Consider the following 18,118-nt stretch of genomic DNA (forward strand, 5'->3'; position numbering starts at 1 on the left):
CTCAAATTTGTCATGCAGAGAATCAGGAAATGCAAGAGGCTCAAAATCTAGTAAACTATTCATATTTATAAAGTAAAACTATACTTCAAATAAAATTAATCTTCGGTATCATATTCGGTACTTTCATTGGTGCTTTCACAATCTATAAAACTACTTTCACAACTATCATTTGAACACAAACTCTCGGTATCATAACTGTCTTATGTTCCAACAGAGATACTATCATCACTCTCATAATCTTCAAAATCTTCAGTTGAATAATGACTCACATTTAATTAGTAGAAAAAACATGACCATCTATATCTATATACTTTTTTTCATTAACATATTCAACTACTACATTTTTTATATTAAAGGTAATTTTAAAATGGTCCTTCACTACAATTGAACGAAATGTCATTTCACCTGATATATTAACATCTTTTATTTCATCAGGATTTACATCTTTAGAGTTGTTGAAAAAAATACAAATTTCTCCTTTCATATTACAGATGGTCTTATCTTTTCTTTCTAAAGCTTCATCCATAAGGTTTTTCTTTTTTGATACTTTTTCTTGTTTCATTGCTTTTTCTCGTTTTGAATATATTGCCATAATTTAAGGAGAGGAGAAACTTTTGTTCGAGCTACTTCAATTGATGTTCTTCCAGATATACTAAAAGTCCTTCCACTGAAGGAAATTGAAGAACTCATTATTCACCATGATTGTTTTTATCCAATAGTTGTTATATTTATCTTTTTTCAATTTTACATCCTCGACATATTTCTCAGTATCTTTTACAAATGAAGAGATTGCTTGAAACTTGTCTTTTGTGTGTTGATACATTATATTTATTAAGTGAAAAAAGTTTGAGGATAAAATGGGTTTAAGCACAGATTCACCTGTCAATTAAACGGAATTTTCATCAAGAAAATTTTATTTTAAGCAAAGTTTTGTTACATAAATATGGTGACTACAATGTACTGCGATGTTTGTAATCATGAATACAAATATTATAAAAAAAACCTTCAAACCAACAAACACGCATTCAATCTTTTCAGACAAATATCTCTACTTGACCAAGAAACAAAACATTGTGATTGATGTGATAATGATATTCTTTTAAAATATTATAATAAACACCTTCAAAAATCATGCAAACAGAAGAAGAATGAAGAAAGGGAAGGCGCCACTAAATTCTCCATTGAAAATACTGGTGGAGCATTTTAAGGACATATAAAAATAATATTGTTTCACTTTCAAGACCCTGAACCATCTTCAATCATTGAAGCTGTTGATATGGTTAAACAAAGTATGGAAACTATAATTAAAAACACATTAAGTGAAATGAAAACCTTTAAGTTTTATATGGGAGTAAAATTGAAGATGGAAAGAGAAGGTGATGAAACTACTCCCTATATGAGGACAAACCCTCACTTTATCTCATCATTTCAAGATTTTGTAAGATGTGATGTTTACGATGAACTCCAGAGACAAGAAGATCTTGATAATACTGTAGTAGGTAGTGGATTTGCGATTACAAAAATAATCTTTTTAGACATACACATCTTAAAATCAGATCCGCTTAAAGCTTCATCTTGTATTGATTTACCAAAAGAGATAAAACTTAAGAAAGCGGTTGTTAATATTCAATACAAAGATAATAAATGTTTTTTATGGTCTGCTCTTGCTCACTTACAACCTCCACAATGGAAACCTGAAAGGGTTGAACATTATTAAAAATACAAGAATACATTAAATGTTAAAGATTTAAAGTTTCCAATGTCATTGAGAGATATTCCTAAATTTGAGAAAATGAATAATCTATCTGTTAATGTATATGGATGAACGGATACAAAGAAAGATCAGATATTAAAAATTTCTAACAACTATAAAAATGATGAAACACACATTGACCTTCTCTACTTTACTTTACTTCATATGTCAGGTCAGGTTAGATGTGTGACCTGCTACAGGTACCATGTAAACCTGTACTTACTTGTTCCACGGTCGGGTTGTCGGCGACTCCACCCTCTCCCCCACCAGGTTTTCTGGCGAGGAGGGTGTTTGGGTATGGACACCCAGCAGGATTAAAAACAAAACCTGTCAAAGGGGCGGAGGAGCTCCTTGTGAGCCAACGGCCATCCACATCTAGTGCCCAACTGTGTCTGCAGACATCGTCCTCAGTTGGGTTACTTTTTATGAGGAGCTTGGTGGCAGGATTTGCACTCTGGCTACCGTAAAACTCTTCATTCCGCAAAACACAAAAACGCAAAAAAATCTGAAAACCCACTCTGTGGGAGTACCTCCTGTGCAGCTTCCCTTCACAGGGCAGCTCACCGGATGATGGGATTGGGGCAAAGCCTTCGGGACCCCCAATCTTTGATGAAAGGAGGGAAACCACGGGGTAACATCTCTGGGTCAGATTGCGGGAGAGTGTGTCGGAGTGGTGCTGAGGTGTCGTCCACCAGGCGGCGATCTCCTTGGGTTAACCTGAGGCGGTCCCTTTGGGTGGGTGCCTGGAATGTCCTATCCCTAAGAGAGGATGATCACCTGTCTCTGTTATCATCTGAGCTCAAGAGTTTGGACATCGGTATTGCAGCACTCTCTGAGGTTCGGAGACCAGATTGCGGCGAGATAATGGTGGGTGGTTACACCTACTATTGGTCTGGTCGCTCTGATGGTTACCATACTCAAGGAGTTGCTGTAGCTGTGTCCAATAAGCTGACCCAAATGAAAATTGAGGGAACACAGGTCAACGAGCATATTATGAGACTAAGGATTTGTCACTCCTTAGGTGTCATGTCCCTGTTGATGCTCCGACTGAGGCGAGTGACCTCACCGTGAATGACACATTCTACACCCATAGGGTGTAGTACGCTGGGTGTCCATACGCCACGCTGGAGTCTGTGGTTGCTTAGTGCCCCAGATGAGAAACACTTCTAGTCTTGGGGGATTTCAATGCATCGACTGGAACTGATAGGGATGGTTATGAGACATGTGTTGGTCCCCATGGGTCAGGAACTATGAACCAGAATAGCACGAAGTTCCTTGACTTTGCAAGAAGTCATAGACTTAGGGTGGCTGGTTCATGATTTCAGCGCCCACAAGCTCATCGCTGGACTTGGTATTCCAACGCTGGTGGTGTGGCAAAGGAGATTGACCATGTCCTCGTTGATGGTCGCTGGAGGATGATCCAGAACTGCAGGGTCTACCGGAGTGCTCAGCTCCTCAATACTGACGACCTGCTTGTTGTAGCAACTCTAAAGGTGCACCTTAAATCCTGGAGAATGGTACCATCCCAGCCTTGGCTGGATGTTGGCAAGGTCAAGGATGAGAGAGTTGCTGAGGAGTTTGTGAAGAGGTTCAGTGGACATTTGGGGTGTCTGGGTGCTTTGGGGGGTCCTGAAGAGTTGTGGAGTACCTTCAACACCACCATCCTTGATGTTGCTGGTGGATGTCTTGGAACTCACCGCAGGGCAAAGAAGAATTTTTTCTCTCAAGGGATACTAGATACCATTGACCAGAGTCGCAGGGCCAGGCTGAATGGCAGAGCTGAGCTGTTCAGGGAGCTGAGGTGTGAAACTGTACGTGCACTAAGGGTGGACAAGGAGGCCTGTGTGAGGAATCTGTGAGGAGGTAGGGCATCACCTGTGGACAGGTGATTCTCATCCCGCTTACAGGGGAATTCGCACATTGCGTTCATCCAAGCCCATCCCTCAGAACACTGCAGTTAGAGCAGAGAGTGGTAGGCTCTTTACAGAGGAGTCTGAAGTGAAGGCCTGCTGGGCCGGTTACTTTGAGCGGTTGTATCAGGCTGATCCCCCCAGCTGTCGAGTTGGACGTCAAGGGTGTTACAATCCCTGTTGCTGACCCTCCAATCAACTGTGGTCCACCTTCACTTGTGGAAACACGGGCTGTGGTGAACCGGTTGAAACGGGGTAAAGCTCCAGGGATCTGTGGCATCCATGCTGAACTTCTCAAGGCTGGTGGAAATGCTGCACTCATGTTGTTTCATGCAGTTTTGTGCTCTGCCTGTAACACAGGCATCGCATCATCCCAACTGATTAGATGAGGGGCCTTGTTGTCCCTCTCTGGAAAGGGAAGGGTGATCGCCAAGACTGCAACAACTACTGAGGGGTGACGCTGCTCTCTTGCTAGGGCACTAGATGTGGATGGCTGTTGGCTCACAAGGAGCTCCTCCGCCCTTTGACAGGTTTTGTTTTTAATCCCGCTGGGTGTCCATACCCAATTGCTGCCACACTTCTCTCTGGAGGAAGAACTGTCCACAATCTCTTCAAACTCCCTGTGCCAGTGTTGAGATCAGGTGAGGTCCGCACTGATTGAGATCAACTTCTGTCCACATCGATCTTGGTACAGAAGAGTATTACACACCAAAAGCATATGCGCATATGCAGAGAGAGACTAGGGACACACAGTAGTCCGTCTAGCCCAGCTCTGGCAAGCTCAGTTCAGCTCTGCCTTTTTATACAGTTTTACTCTGACCCTTGCATGACCCGCCTGTCAACATGATGAAACTTGTGTCCTTCATTAACTTCCTTCAAACTTGTATTGTTGACAAGAAAGTACAAAAAGTACAGAATCAGTTCTTTTCCTTTGTTTGTCTTGCAGCTCACTTTCATTATCTTGACAAATAGCAAGGTCTCTCTTCCTGTCATTATCTTGCAAAAGCAAGGTCAGTGTAAAGCAAGGTCACCCCAGTAAGTGTTTCCTGAGTGGTCAACAAGGCCAGCTTTTAAACAAAGCAGTCTTTTTGGCTGGCAAAGCAATCTCTCTGACAGTGCAGAAATAACAAACAAGATTTATCCTTTCCCTGAACCTGCAGTGCAAGGATGTGAGCAAGAATAATGATGACTTGCTTGGGACATATACAGTGCCTCCACACCAGTCCTAGACACCAGCACCTGCAACATTTCTCCAGTATCAAAGCATGCCCATTACCTCCGATCAGTCTCTCTTCATTGTTGATGAAGCCTCCATGGTCTCAGCAAATGCTCTCTAAGCAATCGATAGAATGCTACAAGACATCACTGGAATAAATGCCCCATTCGGAGGAAAAGTATTCCTCATGGGAGGAGACTTTCGCCAAGTGTTACCTGTTGTCCCAAAACAATCACAAACTGTCATTATTGAAAACTGCCTCAAACGTTCCGCACTATGGCCACATTTCAAGATTGTGAAGCTGACAAAAAAATATGAGGATACATGAAAATCAACAACACTACGCACAATGGCTCCAACAATTAGGCAATGGTGAACTCCACAGTCAGCTGACCAATGCACCACCATCATCCATCTAAATCCCACCCTAGTGCAACATCGTCACCGAACAAGACAACAGAGTGGATGCTGTGTTCACAAATGTAACCGATCCTGAGGCACTGTCCAACACTGTGATTCTGACACCACTCAATGAGACAATATTGATGCTGAATGACAAAGTCATAAAAAAACTCCCAGGTCTGCCAAAAACCTACACCAGTGCAGACAAGGCCATCTCGCATGATGAAAATGAAGCCAACAACTACCCCATGGAATTCCTTCACTCTATCACCCTAACCTGCATGCACCACATCGCCTCATTTTAAAACCAAGTGCAATAATCATGCTATTACGCATTACCAAAGGACTGTGCAATGGCACAAGACTATACATGAGACACCTCCATGAGCACGTACTCGATGCCAAAATCCTCACAGGAAGCCACGTCACACAAACAGTCCTCATCCCACGAGTTAAACTTGCGCCATCAGATGCCAACCTTCCATTCACACTGCAGAGGATACAATTTCCAGTCAGACTCGCATACTTGACCATAAACAAATCCCAGGGCCAAACATTTGACAAACTCGGAATATACCTCCCAGCCCCCCATGTTCTCCCATGGCCAATTATATGTTGCATTTTCACGTGCAAGAGGTTACTCCTATATATCTATCAAAGTGGACAATAATTCCTCACAAGGACTATTCAGCAACAAGACACTCACCCAAAATGTCATCTACAGGGAGGTTCTTTAGAAAACTAAGGAGAGGTAACCATAGCGCATCACATCCCTAATGATACCCTCTCCAGCTTCCCATAACATCAACTATTATGCCTCATCCACCTTTTGCCACCCATTCAACTCCATGCGGAGCACGGATATATGCCAGCATTGATTTTAATACAAAAAGGAGAACAGAAGCAAAAACAGATTTTGAGAAGGAGTTTTATAAATTAATGAGTAATGCTATATTTGGAAAGACTATGGAAAATGTTAGGAATCGACAAAACATAAGACTTGCTACATCTTGGAAACAGGCTTCAAAGTTAATTAATAGACCATGTTTTGAGTGAGCAGAGGTGTTTTCAGAGAACTTTTGTGCTATTCATTTGAAAAAGGAGAGTATTGAAATGGATAAACCTATTTATATAGGAACATCAATTCTTGACTTGTCAAAGTCGTTAATGTATGACTATTACTATAATAATTTCAAATCAAAGTATAAGGATAATGTGTCATTGTTATATTTGGATACAGATTGTTTGATATTCAAAATTAAGACAAGTGATGTATGTGAGGATATGATTGATAATATTGATATATATGATACAAGTAATTATAATTCAGGTGACGTGTTGTTTTCATCAAAGAATAAAAAGGTTATTGGTAAGTTTAAAGATGAATTGGGTGGGAATGTCATGAGTGAATTTATAGGATTGAGATCAAAGTCTTGTGCTTTCACATATATTGATAATAATAACATTGAAAGGTGTGATAAGAAGCTAAAGGGAATAAAGAAAAATATAATCCAGGAAACAATAAACTTTAAACATTATTACAACTGTTTAACCTTAAAGAAGGAAGAGTACAGAAAAATGAATACAATAAGAAGTTATAAACATCAATTATATACAGAAGAGATAAACAAGAAAGCATAAGGAGCTTTTGATGATAAAAGATATATTTTAGAGAATGGAATCAATAGTCTCCATTATGGTTATAAGTACAAGTGTTAAGATATTGGTTTGGGAATTTTAACAGGCTACCGCCGTCTATTTACTGATTTATAAACGATAGAACCAAGCAATAACCAAACCAAAGAGTGGAGATGTAATCAGCCTTGGTATTTAAATGGAAACACAAAGAATGTGAGAAATATCAAATAAGTCTTATTGAAGAAATCACCAGGGTAAAAGTAGATAAAACAAATAAGCGGATAAATTTAATTACAAATAAGTTGGAGGATGCAAAGAAAAAAAATTAATATCCTTGAATGGACTGAAAACTTTGATGGTTATCAATCGAACAATCTCAAAATTATGTGGCTTTGGAGGTGGTCAAATAAGAGCATTAAGAGAAGTTTATCATTTCATTTCTGCACAACAAAGAGACTTAAACCAAGAACCAAGTTCCAAGTTATTCTTTGTGAATATACTCGATGGAAATGAATGTTATAAGAAAATTAAGTTATTCCCTGAAGTAGAACATGGACAAATAATCGTTGGTTCGCTCTTTGAGTGGAATGAAAATATGAAAGCGAAGAAGTGCTTTAATCAGTAAGTCTCAATCTTTCATAGTCTCAATTTTACATTTGCTTGTGTGGGAGGGAAGGGAATAGGTGTGGAGAAAATGAATGTTCTATTTTGAGCTTTTGGGGGTTGGGTCAGAAAGTTTTCCCCTTTCCCCCATTCATTTGAATGGGCTTTCCAGAAACCCCATTTATAATCTACTAACATGTTCTTCTCCCTCTTACTAACGTCATGCCCATTAATCAACAGCCTCGGGAGCGTGACTCTGGTACGAAGCAGGGAAGGCGGGGCTTCTTGCCTGCTTGGACGTGCAGCATTGTTATTATGGCTGTTGTTGTTGTTGTTGTTGTTGTTATGAAAACAATTCTTTCATTGCTGGCTTGTAAATGCCAAAATGTAGGGAAAAGTCACAGGGGGCAATTACGTACTGCGGAAATTGTTTTTAATCCCTATCTAGTACATACTGGGGGAAATACTGTTGTGGGCCGAGGTTCGGCGGCGATAAGGCCGAAGTCACATTTGCTCTACGGCGAGGATACGGCGGCCGTACGCCCTCTGAATTGACAGAAACGTGCGGCGGCCACAGAGTTTCTGCGGTGGCCTCAGGGTGGCCCTACGCCGTTTGGCTATATTTTACAGGCCGTAAGATCGCCGTGGAATTATAACGCGGAGTTATAACTTTTTTCATTTCTACGTTCGCCGTAACAATTCGACAAGCCGAAACAAAAGAAATGGTAACAAAAAAAAAAAAAAATTAACCCATTCGTTACCATCCGTCTGTCGCACGCTCGCCTTAGGGCCCCCTGCGGTCGCCTTGCGGGCACCTTGAGGCTACCTTGCGTCTGCCTTGAAAATTCTATGGCCGCCGTAGGGCCCCCTTAAGGTCACCATGCGACATCAAATCAAAGACCGTACGGCAACCCCACGTTTTCGGTCTCCACAATTTATAAATATGCCGTGCAGCTCCCCCAAAAATAAAAACATATGTGACTGCTACATTGTGTGACCGTGGAAATACTGCGGCCGCTGTATAATTGCCAATGGCCGTAGATGTTGGAGACCCCACGGCCGCCGTGGCAAATGTGACTTTGGCCTAAATACGCCGTGCGGCTCCCCTGAAAAATAAAAACATATGTGACTGCTAAATTGTGTGACTGTGGAAATACTGCGGCCGCCGTATAATTGCTAATGGCCATAGATTTTGGAGACCCCACGGCCGCCGTGGCAAATGTGACCTAGGCCTAAACGACCACCAGGGGGAGCAGTAGGGTCGTCTCCTACCGAACATCCGGAATTTAGGTCGTGACTCTCGGACAACTCCGAAAGGTCACGGGTCACTTAGAGGACCGTGGTCGCCAATATTTTGACAGCGTGAGGTAGGGTCCACTTGTCCAATTCCTATTTACCTAAGTACCCACGCCGTCTAACGACTGGGGAAACCACACCCTCGGCCGACTTTGTTCGAATCGAGTCGCTATCACCGACTCGGATCCGGCATAACCGAGCGGAAGTTACCAAAGCCAAAAGTTACCAAATGAACAATTTACGGCACGAACGGCCTCACTAATCCTCAATACGCGCTGTTCTGGGCCAATGAAAGAAAACACGAACAACGAACTGGAACATTTAACACGGGGGTTTATTATACAATAGGCAATAATCGGGAAGGGAGACAGAGCAGAGTTATCACGAATAAGAAATGTAATTCACAATGTACAAGGCACTTAACAGTTACTACTTACGGGACGGCGCCACACACACACACACACACACACACACACACACACACACACACACACACACACACACACACACACACACACACACACACACACACACACACACACACACACACACACACACACACACACACACACACACACACACGAACTGGACCCCGTCAGGTCTTTATTTGGTCCGCCCGCCGAGGAGGATCGTTTAGTTGGGGGCCAGAGTCGACGCTTGCACCTGTCCACCTCGTGCGGTCTGGTCGAGCTTGTCCGGTGGCGGGACTCGAACCCACCGCCACAACGTAGCACCAAGCACCAGGGATGAGGGAAAGAGTGTCGGACGCCAGCCAGCACGAAGGGGGACGAGTGAGAGATGACGAGGCGACCGGCGATCGAGCCCGAAACAGCTTCCTTGATCAGGCCACACCAGGCGAGGTAGACGTGCACAGCCAGACAGAACGCGCCGATCACTCTGCCTCTCTTGAGGTCCAAGGGATTGATTTTTCTCTCCACTCGCCTCCTGATTGGATGGTTACCGAGCGCGATTCGCTGGCCGTCTCTCATTGGACAGGCCCATGGTAGGCGGGGCCACTCCCAACTTTCTGGGGCGGAGTCGGATCTGAGGTGATGGAGGCTCCGCCCACGCCTTCAGCCAAAAACACGTGGGCAATGGCGACCGGGTTGAGTCAGGGACGGTGCCGTTGTTGTTGTTGTTGTTGTTGTAGAAAAACCTAACTAAAAAATAACTCGTAGCACACACACAAAATTCCCATTAGACAGAAGGAGGGATTCTAACTATAAACACATACTTATCGAAATAACTAAGCTTAGGGACTGCTGTCTGTCTGTGTGCAAATGGCTTCCACATTCGTAACAATCCCACCCCCCGTGTGGTGACACATAACACTTAAGCACAGTTTCCCACCTTAATTTACATCAAGATGTCTCCGACACGCGAACGGACCAAGCAACTCGATACAATCCTATCTTTCCTATAAAATTCCTCCATCTACCCCCAAAAACATAACAATGCCTTAACACTTTATTAACCCTCATTGACAAAGATCTCACGTTGATTCTTTCAAATAGAGCTGCGATAGATCTTGTAGAGGATTTTGTAGACACGAGGAATACACAAGATGATGAAGATTCATGTGTGCCGCATGGTATATATGGGGGAAAAATATTTTGATCACCGTCAAGCAATGAACAACCAAACATTCTCACTTGAAGAAAGGCACCTTCTTCCACCTGTCGTCTTTCATGAGGAATGATGTCCATTATCGGGGGTGGTTTCAACCCAAAGACTTCTCGAAACCATCCTAGTCGACGTTGCAAGGGATGTTGAAACCGAAGATGGTGCCGAGAATGGTGCCTTGGTTGCATCATTCGCATCATTCTCCTTTGAGGTGTACGAATGGTCACACCACCCTGATGAAGAAGGAATGGAAACAAAAATGGTGAAACTCTTTCAGGTGCATCAACACTCATGTGAGTACCTTTGTTTTCTTCTGAAATTTTGAAATGGTAGTAATGACATGAATTTGAACATAATCTGTTATCCATTTTTAGAGTATTTCTTTGAATCTTAAATCTCAGGAAAACGTCTGGTTATTTGAACGAGGTGCAAAAGGAAGAACAAACGATGAGGATAAGAAGGAGGTGGAGGAGGTAGAGAAAAATATATGATTACAATAAAGAATATGAAGAATAAGAAGTCAGAAGGGAAAATACACAAGAGTAAGCACTCTGTTCTTTGTACTGAGCACTCACCCTACTTATTTTGCTCCTCCGTATAAGGCCGAGATAGTTTTTGAGCCGACCCATTTGTCGTCCACCAGACAGCAGTCTCCTCAGGTTAGCCTGAGGCAGTCCCTTCAGGTGAGTCCCTGGAATGTCCTATCCCTAAGAGAGGATGATCACCTGTCTCTGTTATCATCTGAGCTCAAATGATTGAACATCGGTATTGCAGCACTCTCTGTGTTTTGGAGACCGGATTGTGGCGAGATCATGGCACGTGGTTAAACATACTATTGGTCTGGTCGCTATGATGGTTACCATGCCCAAGGAGTTGCTGCAGCTGTGTCCAAGAAGATGACTCCAATGCTAATTGAGGTAACACCAGTCAATGAGCGTATTATGAGATTAATAATTCATCACACATTGGGTGTTGTTTCCCTGGTCTCTGTTTATGCTCCGACTGAAACGAGTGATCTCACCGTGAAGGACGCATTCTATGCCACACACGCATCTGTGGTTGATCAGTGCCCCAGGTGAGATACCCTTCTAGTCTTGGGGAATTTCAATGCATCGACTGGAACTGATAGGGATGGTTATGAGATGTGTGTTGGTCCCCATGGGTCTGGAACTATGAACCAGAATAGCACTAAGTTCCTTGACTTTGCAAGAAGTCATGTACTGAGGGTGGATGGTTCATGGTTTTAGCGCCAACAGGCTCATCGCTGGACTTGGTATTCCAACGCTGGTGGTGTGGCAAAGGAGATTGACCATGTGCTCGTTGATGGTCGTTAGAGGATGATCGAGAACTGCAGGGTCTACCAGAGTGCTCAGGTCCTCAATACTGACCACAGGCTTGTGGTAGTAACTCTGAAGTTGCAGATTAAATTTGGGAGAATGGTACCATCCCAGCCTAGGCTGGATGTGGGTAAGCTCAAGGTTGAGAGAGAAGCTGAGGAGTTTGCGAACAGGCTGAGTGGGTATTTAGGGGGTCTGGGTGCTTTGGGGAATCTTAAAGAGTTGTGGAGTGCCTTCAAGACCACCATCCTTGATGTTGCCAGTGGATGTCTTGGAACCCACCGTCAGGCGAGGAAGAACTTTCTCTCCCAAGGGACACTGAATACCAATTACCAGAGTCACAGGGCCAGGCTTCATGGCAGAGCTGAACTGTTCAGGGAGTTAAGGCATGAAACTGGACATGCACTGAGGGCGGACACGGACGCCAATGTGCGAGGAATCTGTGAAGGGTTAGAGCATCACCTGTGGTCAAGTGATTCTTGTCCTGCTTACAGAGGAATTCGTGCATTGCGTTCCTCCAAGCCCGTCCCTGGGTGTACTGCAGTTAGAGTGGAGGGTGATGGGCTCTTGACAGAGGACTCTGAAGTGAAGGCCCACTGGGCTGGTTACTTTGAGCGGCTGTACCAAGCTGACCCACCACCTGTTGAGTTGGATGTCAAAGGTGTTACTATTGCTATTGCTGACCCTCCAATCAACTGTGGTCCACCTTCGTTTGTGGAAACACAGGCTGTGGCGAAGCGGTTGAAATGGGCTAAAGCTCCAGGGATCTGTGGCATCCATGCTGAATTTTTCAAGGCTGGGGGAAATGCTGTATTCGTGGTGTTACATGCAGTTCTGTGCTCTGCCTGGAGCACAGGCATCATCCCAACTGACTGGAAGAGGGGTATTGCTGTCCCTCTCTGGAAAGGGAATGGTGATCACCAGGACTGCAACACCTACCAAGACGTGACGCTGCTTTCAGTACAGGGTAAGGTCTTTGCTCGGATAATTCAAGATCAGGTTCGCCACCATCTGCTTGAGCACCAGCGTCCAGAGCAGTCAGGCTATACACCAAAGAGGTCAATGAATGACCGTATCCTTGCTCTTCTGGTCCTCACGAATTCAGAGTTTTGGTTGGGGATGCTTGCAGCCTATGTTGATCTCTGGAAAGTGTTTGGATTCAGTAAATCGGGATGTCCTCTGAAGGATTTTCAGTCTTCATGGGGTGCCACCAAAACGGATCGATCTGATTTCTGAACTACACCCTGGAACTGAGAGTGCTATGAGGTGTACTGGTTCCATCTCTGACTTATTTCCAGTTGTTACTGGAGTTTGTTAAGGTTGTGTACTGGCACCCACACTTTTCAGCGCTTGTATATCATGGATTCTGGGGAGGATGTCAGAGTGATCAAGCTGCGGTGCATCGTTTGGGAACGTCAAGATCTCTGACTTTAATTTCGCAGATGATGCAGTCATCTTGGCAGAGACTCTAGTTATCCTCTTGGGGTCCCTTAAGGTGCTGATTGAAGAATCAGAGCTGCTGAGATTTCTGGTTTCCTGGAGAAAAACTAATATCCAGGCTTTCAACGACATCTTGGATGCTGCTGTCATGTCTGTACCTGTTTGTGGTGAGGATGTTGAGGTTACGAAGAGATTCACTTCCCTTTTCAGTGATATTCTTCTCTGCCGACTGCGAGTCAGAGATCAGTGGCCGTCTGGGTCGGGCCTGGGGAGTCATGGATTCACTGGATCATGGTTGTGGCGCTGTCGGTTCCTGTGCATGACGACGAAAGTCCGAGTCTTCAGGTACTTGGTGCTTCCAGTGTTGCTCTATGGATGTGAGACTTGGACTCTGACCAAGGATCTGAGACGGAGACTTCACTCTTTTAGTACCAGGTCTCTTCTTTAAATGGCAATTTTTAAATGTTCAATCGTCCCACATATTTTTTTGTCCAAACACATTCTTCAAAGTCTGGCTCCAATTTTCACCCCTCTCCATCTCTGCACAACTCAAAATCCCATGCCTCATCCACCATCATGTTCATTAAGCACTGTTTTTATTTGTGCCTTTTTAACCATCATTGCCATCCCAGTCCTGATGTCAGTCTTCATCGTTCCCCCCTTGGAATCCTCAAATCCAATCCTTTTTGTACTGTGTGTGGGACTAATGGGGACAAACTCCCTCATGTTAGTACCCCCCCCCACCCCCCGTCATCTTCACACCCAGATTTCGCTTCACCTGCTTTAGGCTCTCCTGTGCCTCCTTGGCCTCCCCCGATTACATGTCCATCGATCCCATGCCCCTCCTCTCCTTGCTTCCTTTCCTTCCCTCATCCTGCTTAATTCCCCTGCACCTAAACCCCCTCCCTTCTTCCCCTGCATCCCAGCACCTATCTTCTCCCCACGCGTCTGATCCTTAAGACCCAAATACCCCGAGGACCACGAAGAGCCAAAAGAGCCCCTCTCTTATGGGAAGCTTTTTATTTTCTTTACGACAGACACATTCACACACATTTCTTTCACGAGCTCTGAAGCCCGCCCTCGTTTTTCCTCAGCAGCATTCTTTCGCGAGCTCCGACACCCGCCTTTTTTGAGAGCGCACGGGTCGTCATGGTAACCGTGCCCCAGTGGGGTGGAGTGAGGTTGGGGCGAACGGCACCCCGTAGAGACGCCCTGAAGATATAAAAAGACATTCTGTGAGGAGAGACGTTCAGTGAGGAAACAGCGAAAGAGGGACGTTCTGAGTGGAGAAGGTGGAAGAGAGACGTTCTGAAGCGAGAGAGACGTTCTCTGAGGAGAAAAAGTTGGGAGAGGAAAAGGCGAAAGAGGGACGTTCTGAAGCAAGAGAGACGTTCTGTGAGGAGATACGTTTTGAGAGTGGGGAAAAAGCGAAAGTGATACGTTCTGAAGAAGAAAGAGATACGTTCTGAGATAATAAAAAAGCGTGAACGAAAGAGGTACAAGAGAGAGAAGCGAGAAAGAAGCGGGTGTAGGGGTGCAAAAGAGGAGAAGGAAGCGCGCCTGTGGGTGTCTGGCCAGCGCCAACAGCGAGACGGTTCATCCTGCCCAGAGCTTCGGCAAGCGAGCGTATGGACTGGAGTTCAAGGCTGTCCCGCGAGAGGCTGCACGACAAAGTTGGGTGCTGGCGACGGATGTGACACGCACACACGCATTTCAGAAAGTTTTTGCTTCACGGACGACTTTCTGGTGAGCGAGACGATTTTCTCCCCCTCCCCTCCCCCTGAATGATCCGTTGGGTACCCATGTATGTGTTTAGCTGGAAGTAAGTCAACCCCCGTTAAGCTTCTGCTCTTTGTTTCTTTCTTGGCATTTTGATTGATTTTGCTTTGAAATTCTTCATTTACCTCAGAAAATAAAAAGTTCTTTTTATTTATTTATTTTATTATTAATAAATGATTTGTCGATTTCCAACCTGTCCATGTTTGTCCTTTCCTTCCATTGGTCTAGCATTGTTCAAACAGAGATAGACTGGGAGGTAATTACCACAGATTTGACCAAAAAATCGTCGGTACGCACCAGCGGTAACAACGTTCGGCCGCCATAATTAAAATCTAATCAGATAATATTGGTGCTTTGTCGAGGGTGCGCTCCCCGCTCAGGTAACCACGTGACCTCGAGTGAAACGGAATAATTAGACGGCGGACACTGGAACTCGTGTTTGACTGGGTGGTGTTCGTGGTTTTAAAACAACCCACCGTACCACAACTTTAATTGTGAGCGGTGGCCCCAAGTCCGGCTATACCAAGGACAACCGGGGATTAATCCCCCTGATTGACAAGCTCGTGTCTTGGAACCCGTTACCATAACGATATATATATATATATATATATATATATATATATATATATATATATATATATATATATATACATATATATATATATACATATATATATATATACATATATATACATATATACATATATATACATATATACATATATATACATATATACATATATATACATATATACATATATATATATATATATATATATATATATATATATATATATATATATATATATACATATACATATATATATATATATATATATACATATACATATACATATACATATACATATATACATATACATATACATATACATATACATATATATATATACACACATATGTATTGCTGTGTGCCGGGGGTCGGTGGCGAGAATGACCGCTAAGTGGGGAAGTTTACGCCATCTCCCACCGGTCTCCCCGGAATTGTAGGCCGTCGCTCCGGATAACTCCGAAGCCGGCGGGTCGATTAATCGAAAGTGAACCGCCAATATCCCGACTGCGTGGTGTAGAGTTAATTGTCGAGATCCCAATATACCTAAATAACCATGCAGTCTTGGTTTCCAGGGATTCACGCCCTCGGCACGTCTTTCTCGAACTGGATCACTCTACCGACTAAGGTAGAGTTCCAACTAGTGACGACCAACTCCAGCTCGGTTGCAGCCGAGCGGAAACTGCCAAAGTCGTGCCGGCGAGGATCAACGGAATATCGGGGATGAAACCCCATCTGAACTCAGACCTGGACCATGCTGGACCAAATAAAGAAAGGACGGAAACGAGCTGGGAACATTTCTAATAATTTATTTACAATTAAATCAAAAGACAGAAGAGGCAAGACTTATCGCGCATATCCAATGCAGTATTTACAATGAGGAAATAAACACTTAAACAATTCTACTTAAAGACAGGCCAACACACTCACACACACAAAAATAAAAGAAAACCCAGAGTTTTCATTGGACCCTCCAGCAGATGAGAGAGACGAGCTGGGGTCAGAGTTCGGATGGGCACCTGTGGGTCATCGAAGGTCCCAGCCGCACGTGTGGGACTCATGGCTCGTGGTGGCAGCCACGTGGCGAATAGTCGGGTTCACAAAAAAAGGCCAGAACTCCCCGCTACAGCCACCGTGAACAAACTGCAGCTGACTCAGGCTCCGTGAACAAACTGCCTCAAAGCCCGACAAGCCACGGTCAAAACTCTTTCTAACCCACACAAACCCACACAAACTCTCTTGCACAGAGCGTCTCGGAGATATATCTCCTCCCACACGGGGAGGGGCCTTGGCAAGAATCATCTTGCTGTCCGTCCCTCATCGGCCCGCGGCCGCACCCTACCGGGGCGGAGCCGTGGCCTCTGTTCGGAGACCCCATATTTTCTACGTGGCTCCGCTCTCGAAGAGTAACAGTGTCCATGTTGCGTTGGAGCAAGAGTTAAAACGTTTGTGGAGGGATCGTTGGTGGGAGCGGCAAGGAACAGCTGCAAGACCCTGCCCTGGCAAGTCAGAGTGCTTGTAGACAGCGGGTGGGTAGTGGATCGTGATGGGGGATGGATCATGCAGATGGGATGGTTTATTCGATGGTTCGTTGGATATAATAACCGAACAAAAGATGTCACAAAGCACGTTTTCGAGCCTCCCACTAAACAAAAAGGAAAGGGATCCGACGATACACGTACTTACCGGCATAACTCATTTTGGGACCTGAATGTTGAGTGCACATGGTTTCCAGATTCGTAACAATATATATATATATATATATATATATATATATATATATATATATATATATATACATATACATATACATATACATATACATATACATATACATATACATATACATATACATATACATACATACACATATATATATATATACATATATATATATATATATATATATATATATATATATATATATACATATATATATATATATATATATATATATATATATATATATATATATATATATATATATATATATATATATATACATACACATATATATATATATATATATATATACATACACATATATATATATATATATATATATATATATATATATATATATATATATATATATATATATATATAGATATATATAGATATGGATACAAACGAACACGACATAATAGTCACCGAAGCTTTTCGTGCTGCACTCTTCAGGGTAAAAATCGCACCAAGTGAAGAAGCAAGTGAAGGCGTGTTCTTTATACGCAGGTCTCAATAAATAAGGTAGATGCTAATTGGTTCAACCGTAATGACGTCACGGTTGTGGTATAGCCTGCGGGCATGCAGGGCGGGGCATGATGATGGGAGGAGTGGTCGGCGTGAGCCTCGTGTCTGCCAGGAATATAGGGTGTGCGCGCCGCCGTAGTGATGCCGTAGTCGCCCGGCTTGTGAGTGTGCTGAGTACGTAATAAAGGAGAGTGGTGGGCAAAGTACGCCCGCGCTCCCGCTTGTGCAACACAGCCCGGCTCGACTGTTCCCCCGCTCGTGTCTGCCTGCTAAGCATCTTCTACACGACACTACAGTTGGCTG

The 18,118-nt window shown here is 43.7% G+C and overlaps 1 protein-coding gene across 1 annotated transcript in view; it reads right to left on the bottom strand.

Annotated features, from left to right (window-relative positions):
- LOC147012544 (complement C3-like) overlaps window positions 1-18,118 on the bottom strand; it is a 168,174-nt gene that overhangs the window by 33,863 nt on the left and 116,193 nt on the right. Inside the window, exon 27 of the mRNA XM_085855693.1 lies at window positions 10,471-10,674. Coding sequence (XP_085711819.1) covers window positions 10,471-10,674 — 204 coding nt within the window. The remainder of the gene's footprint in view (window positions 1-10,470; window positions 10,675-18,118) is intronic.

This window comes from Eptatretus burgeri, chromosome 14 (genome assembly GCF_056783735.1).
Source record: "Eptatretus burgeri isolate ZD-2024b chromosome 14, Ebu_testis_v1, whole genome shotgun sequence".
NCBI lineage: Eukaryota > Metazoa > Chordata > Myxini > Myxiniformes > Myxinidae > Eptatretus > Eptatretus burgeri.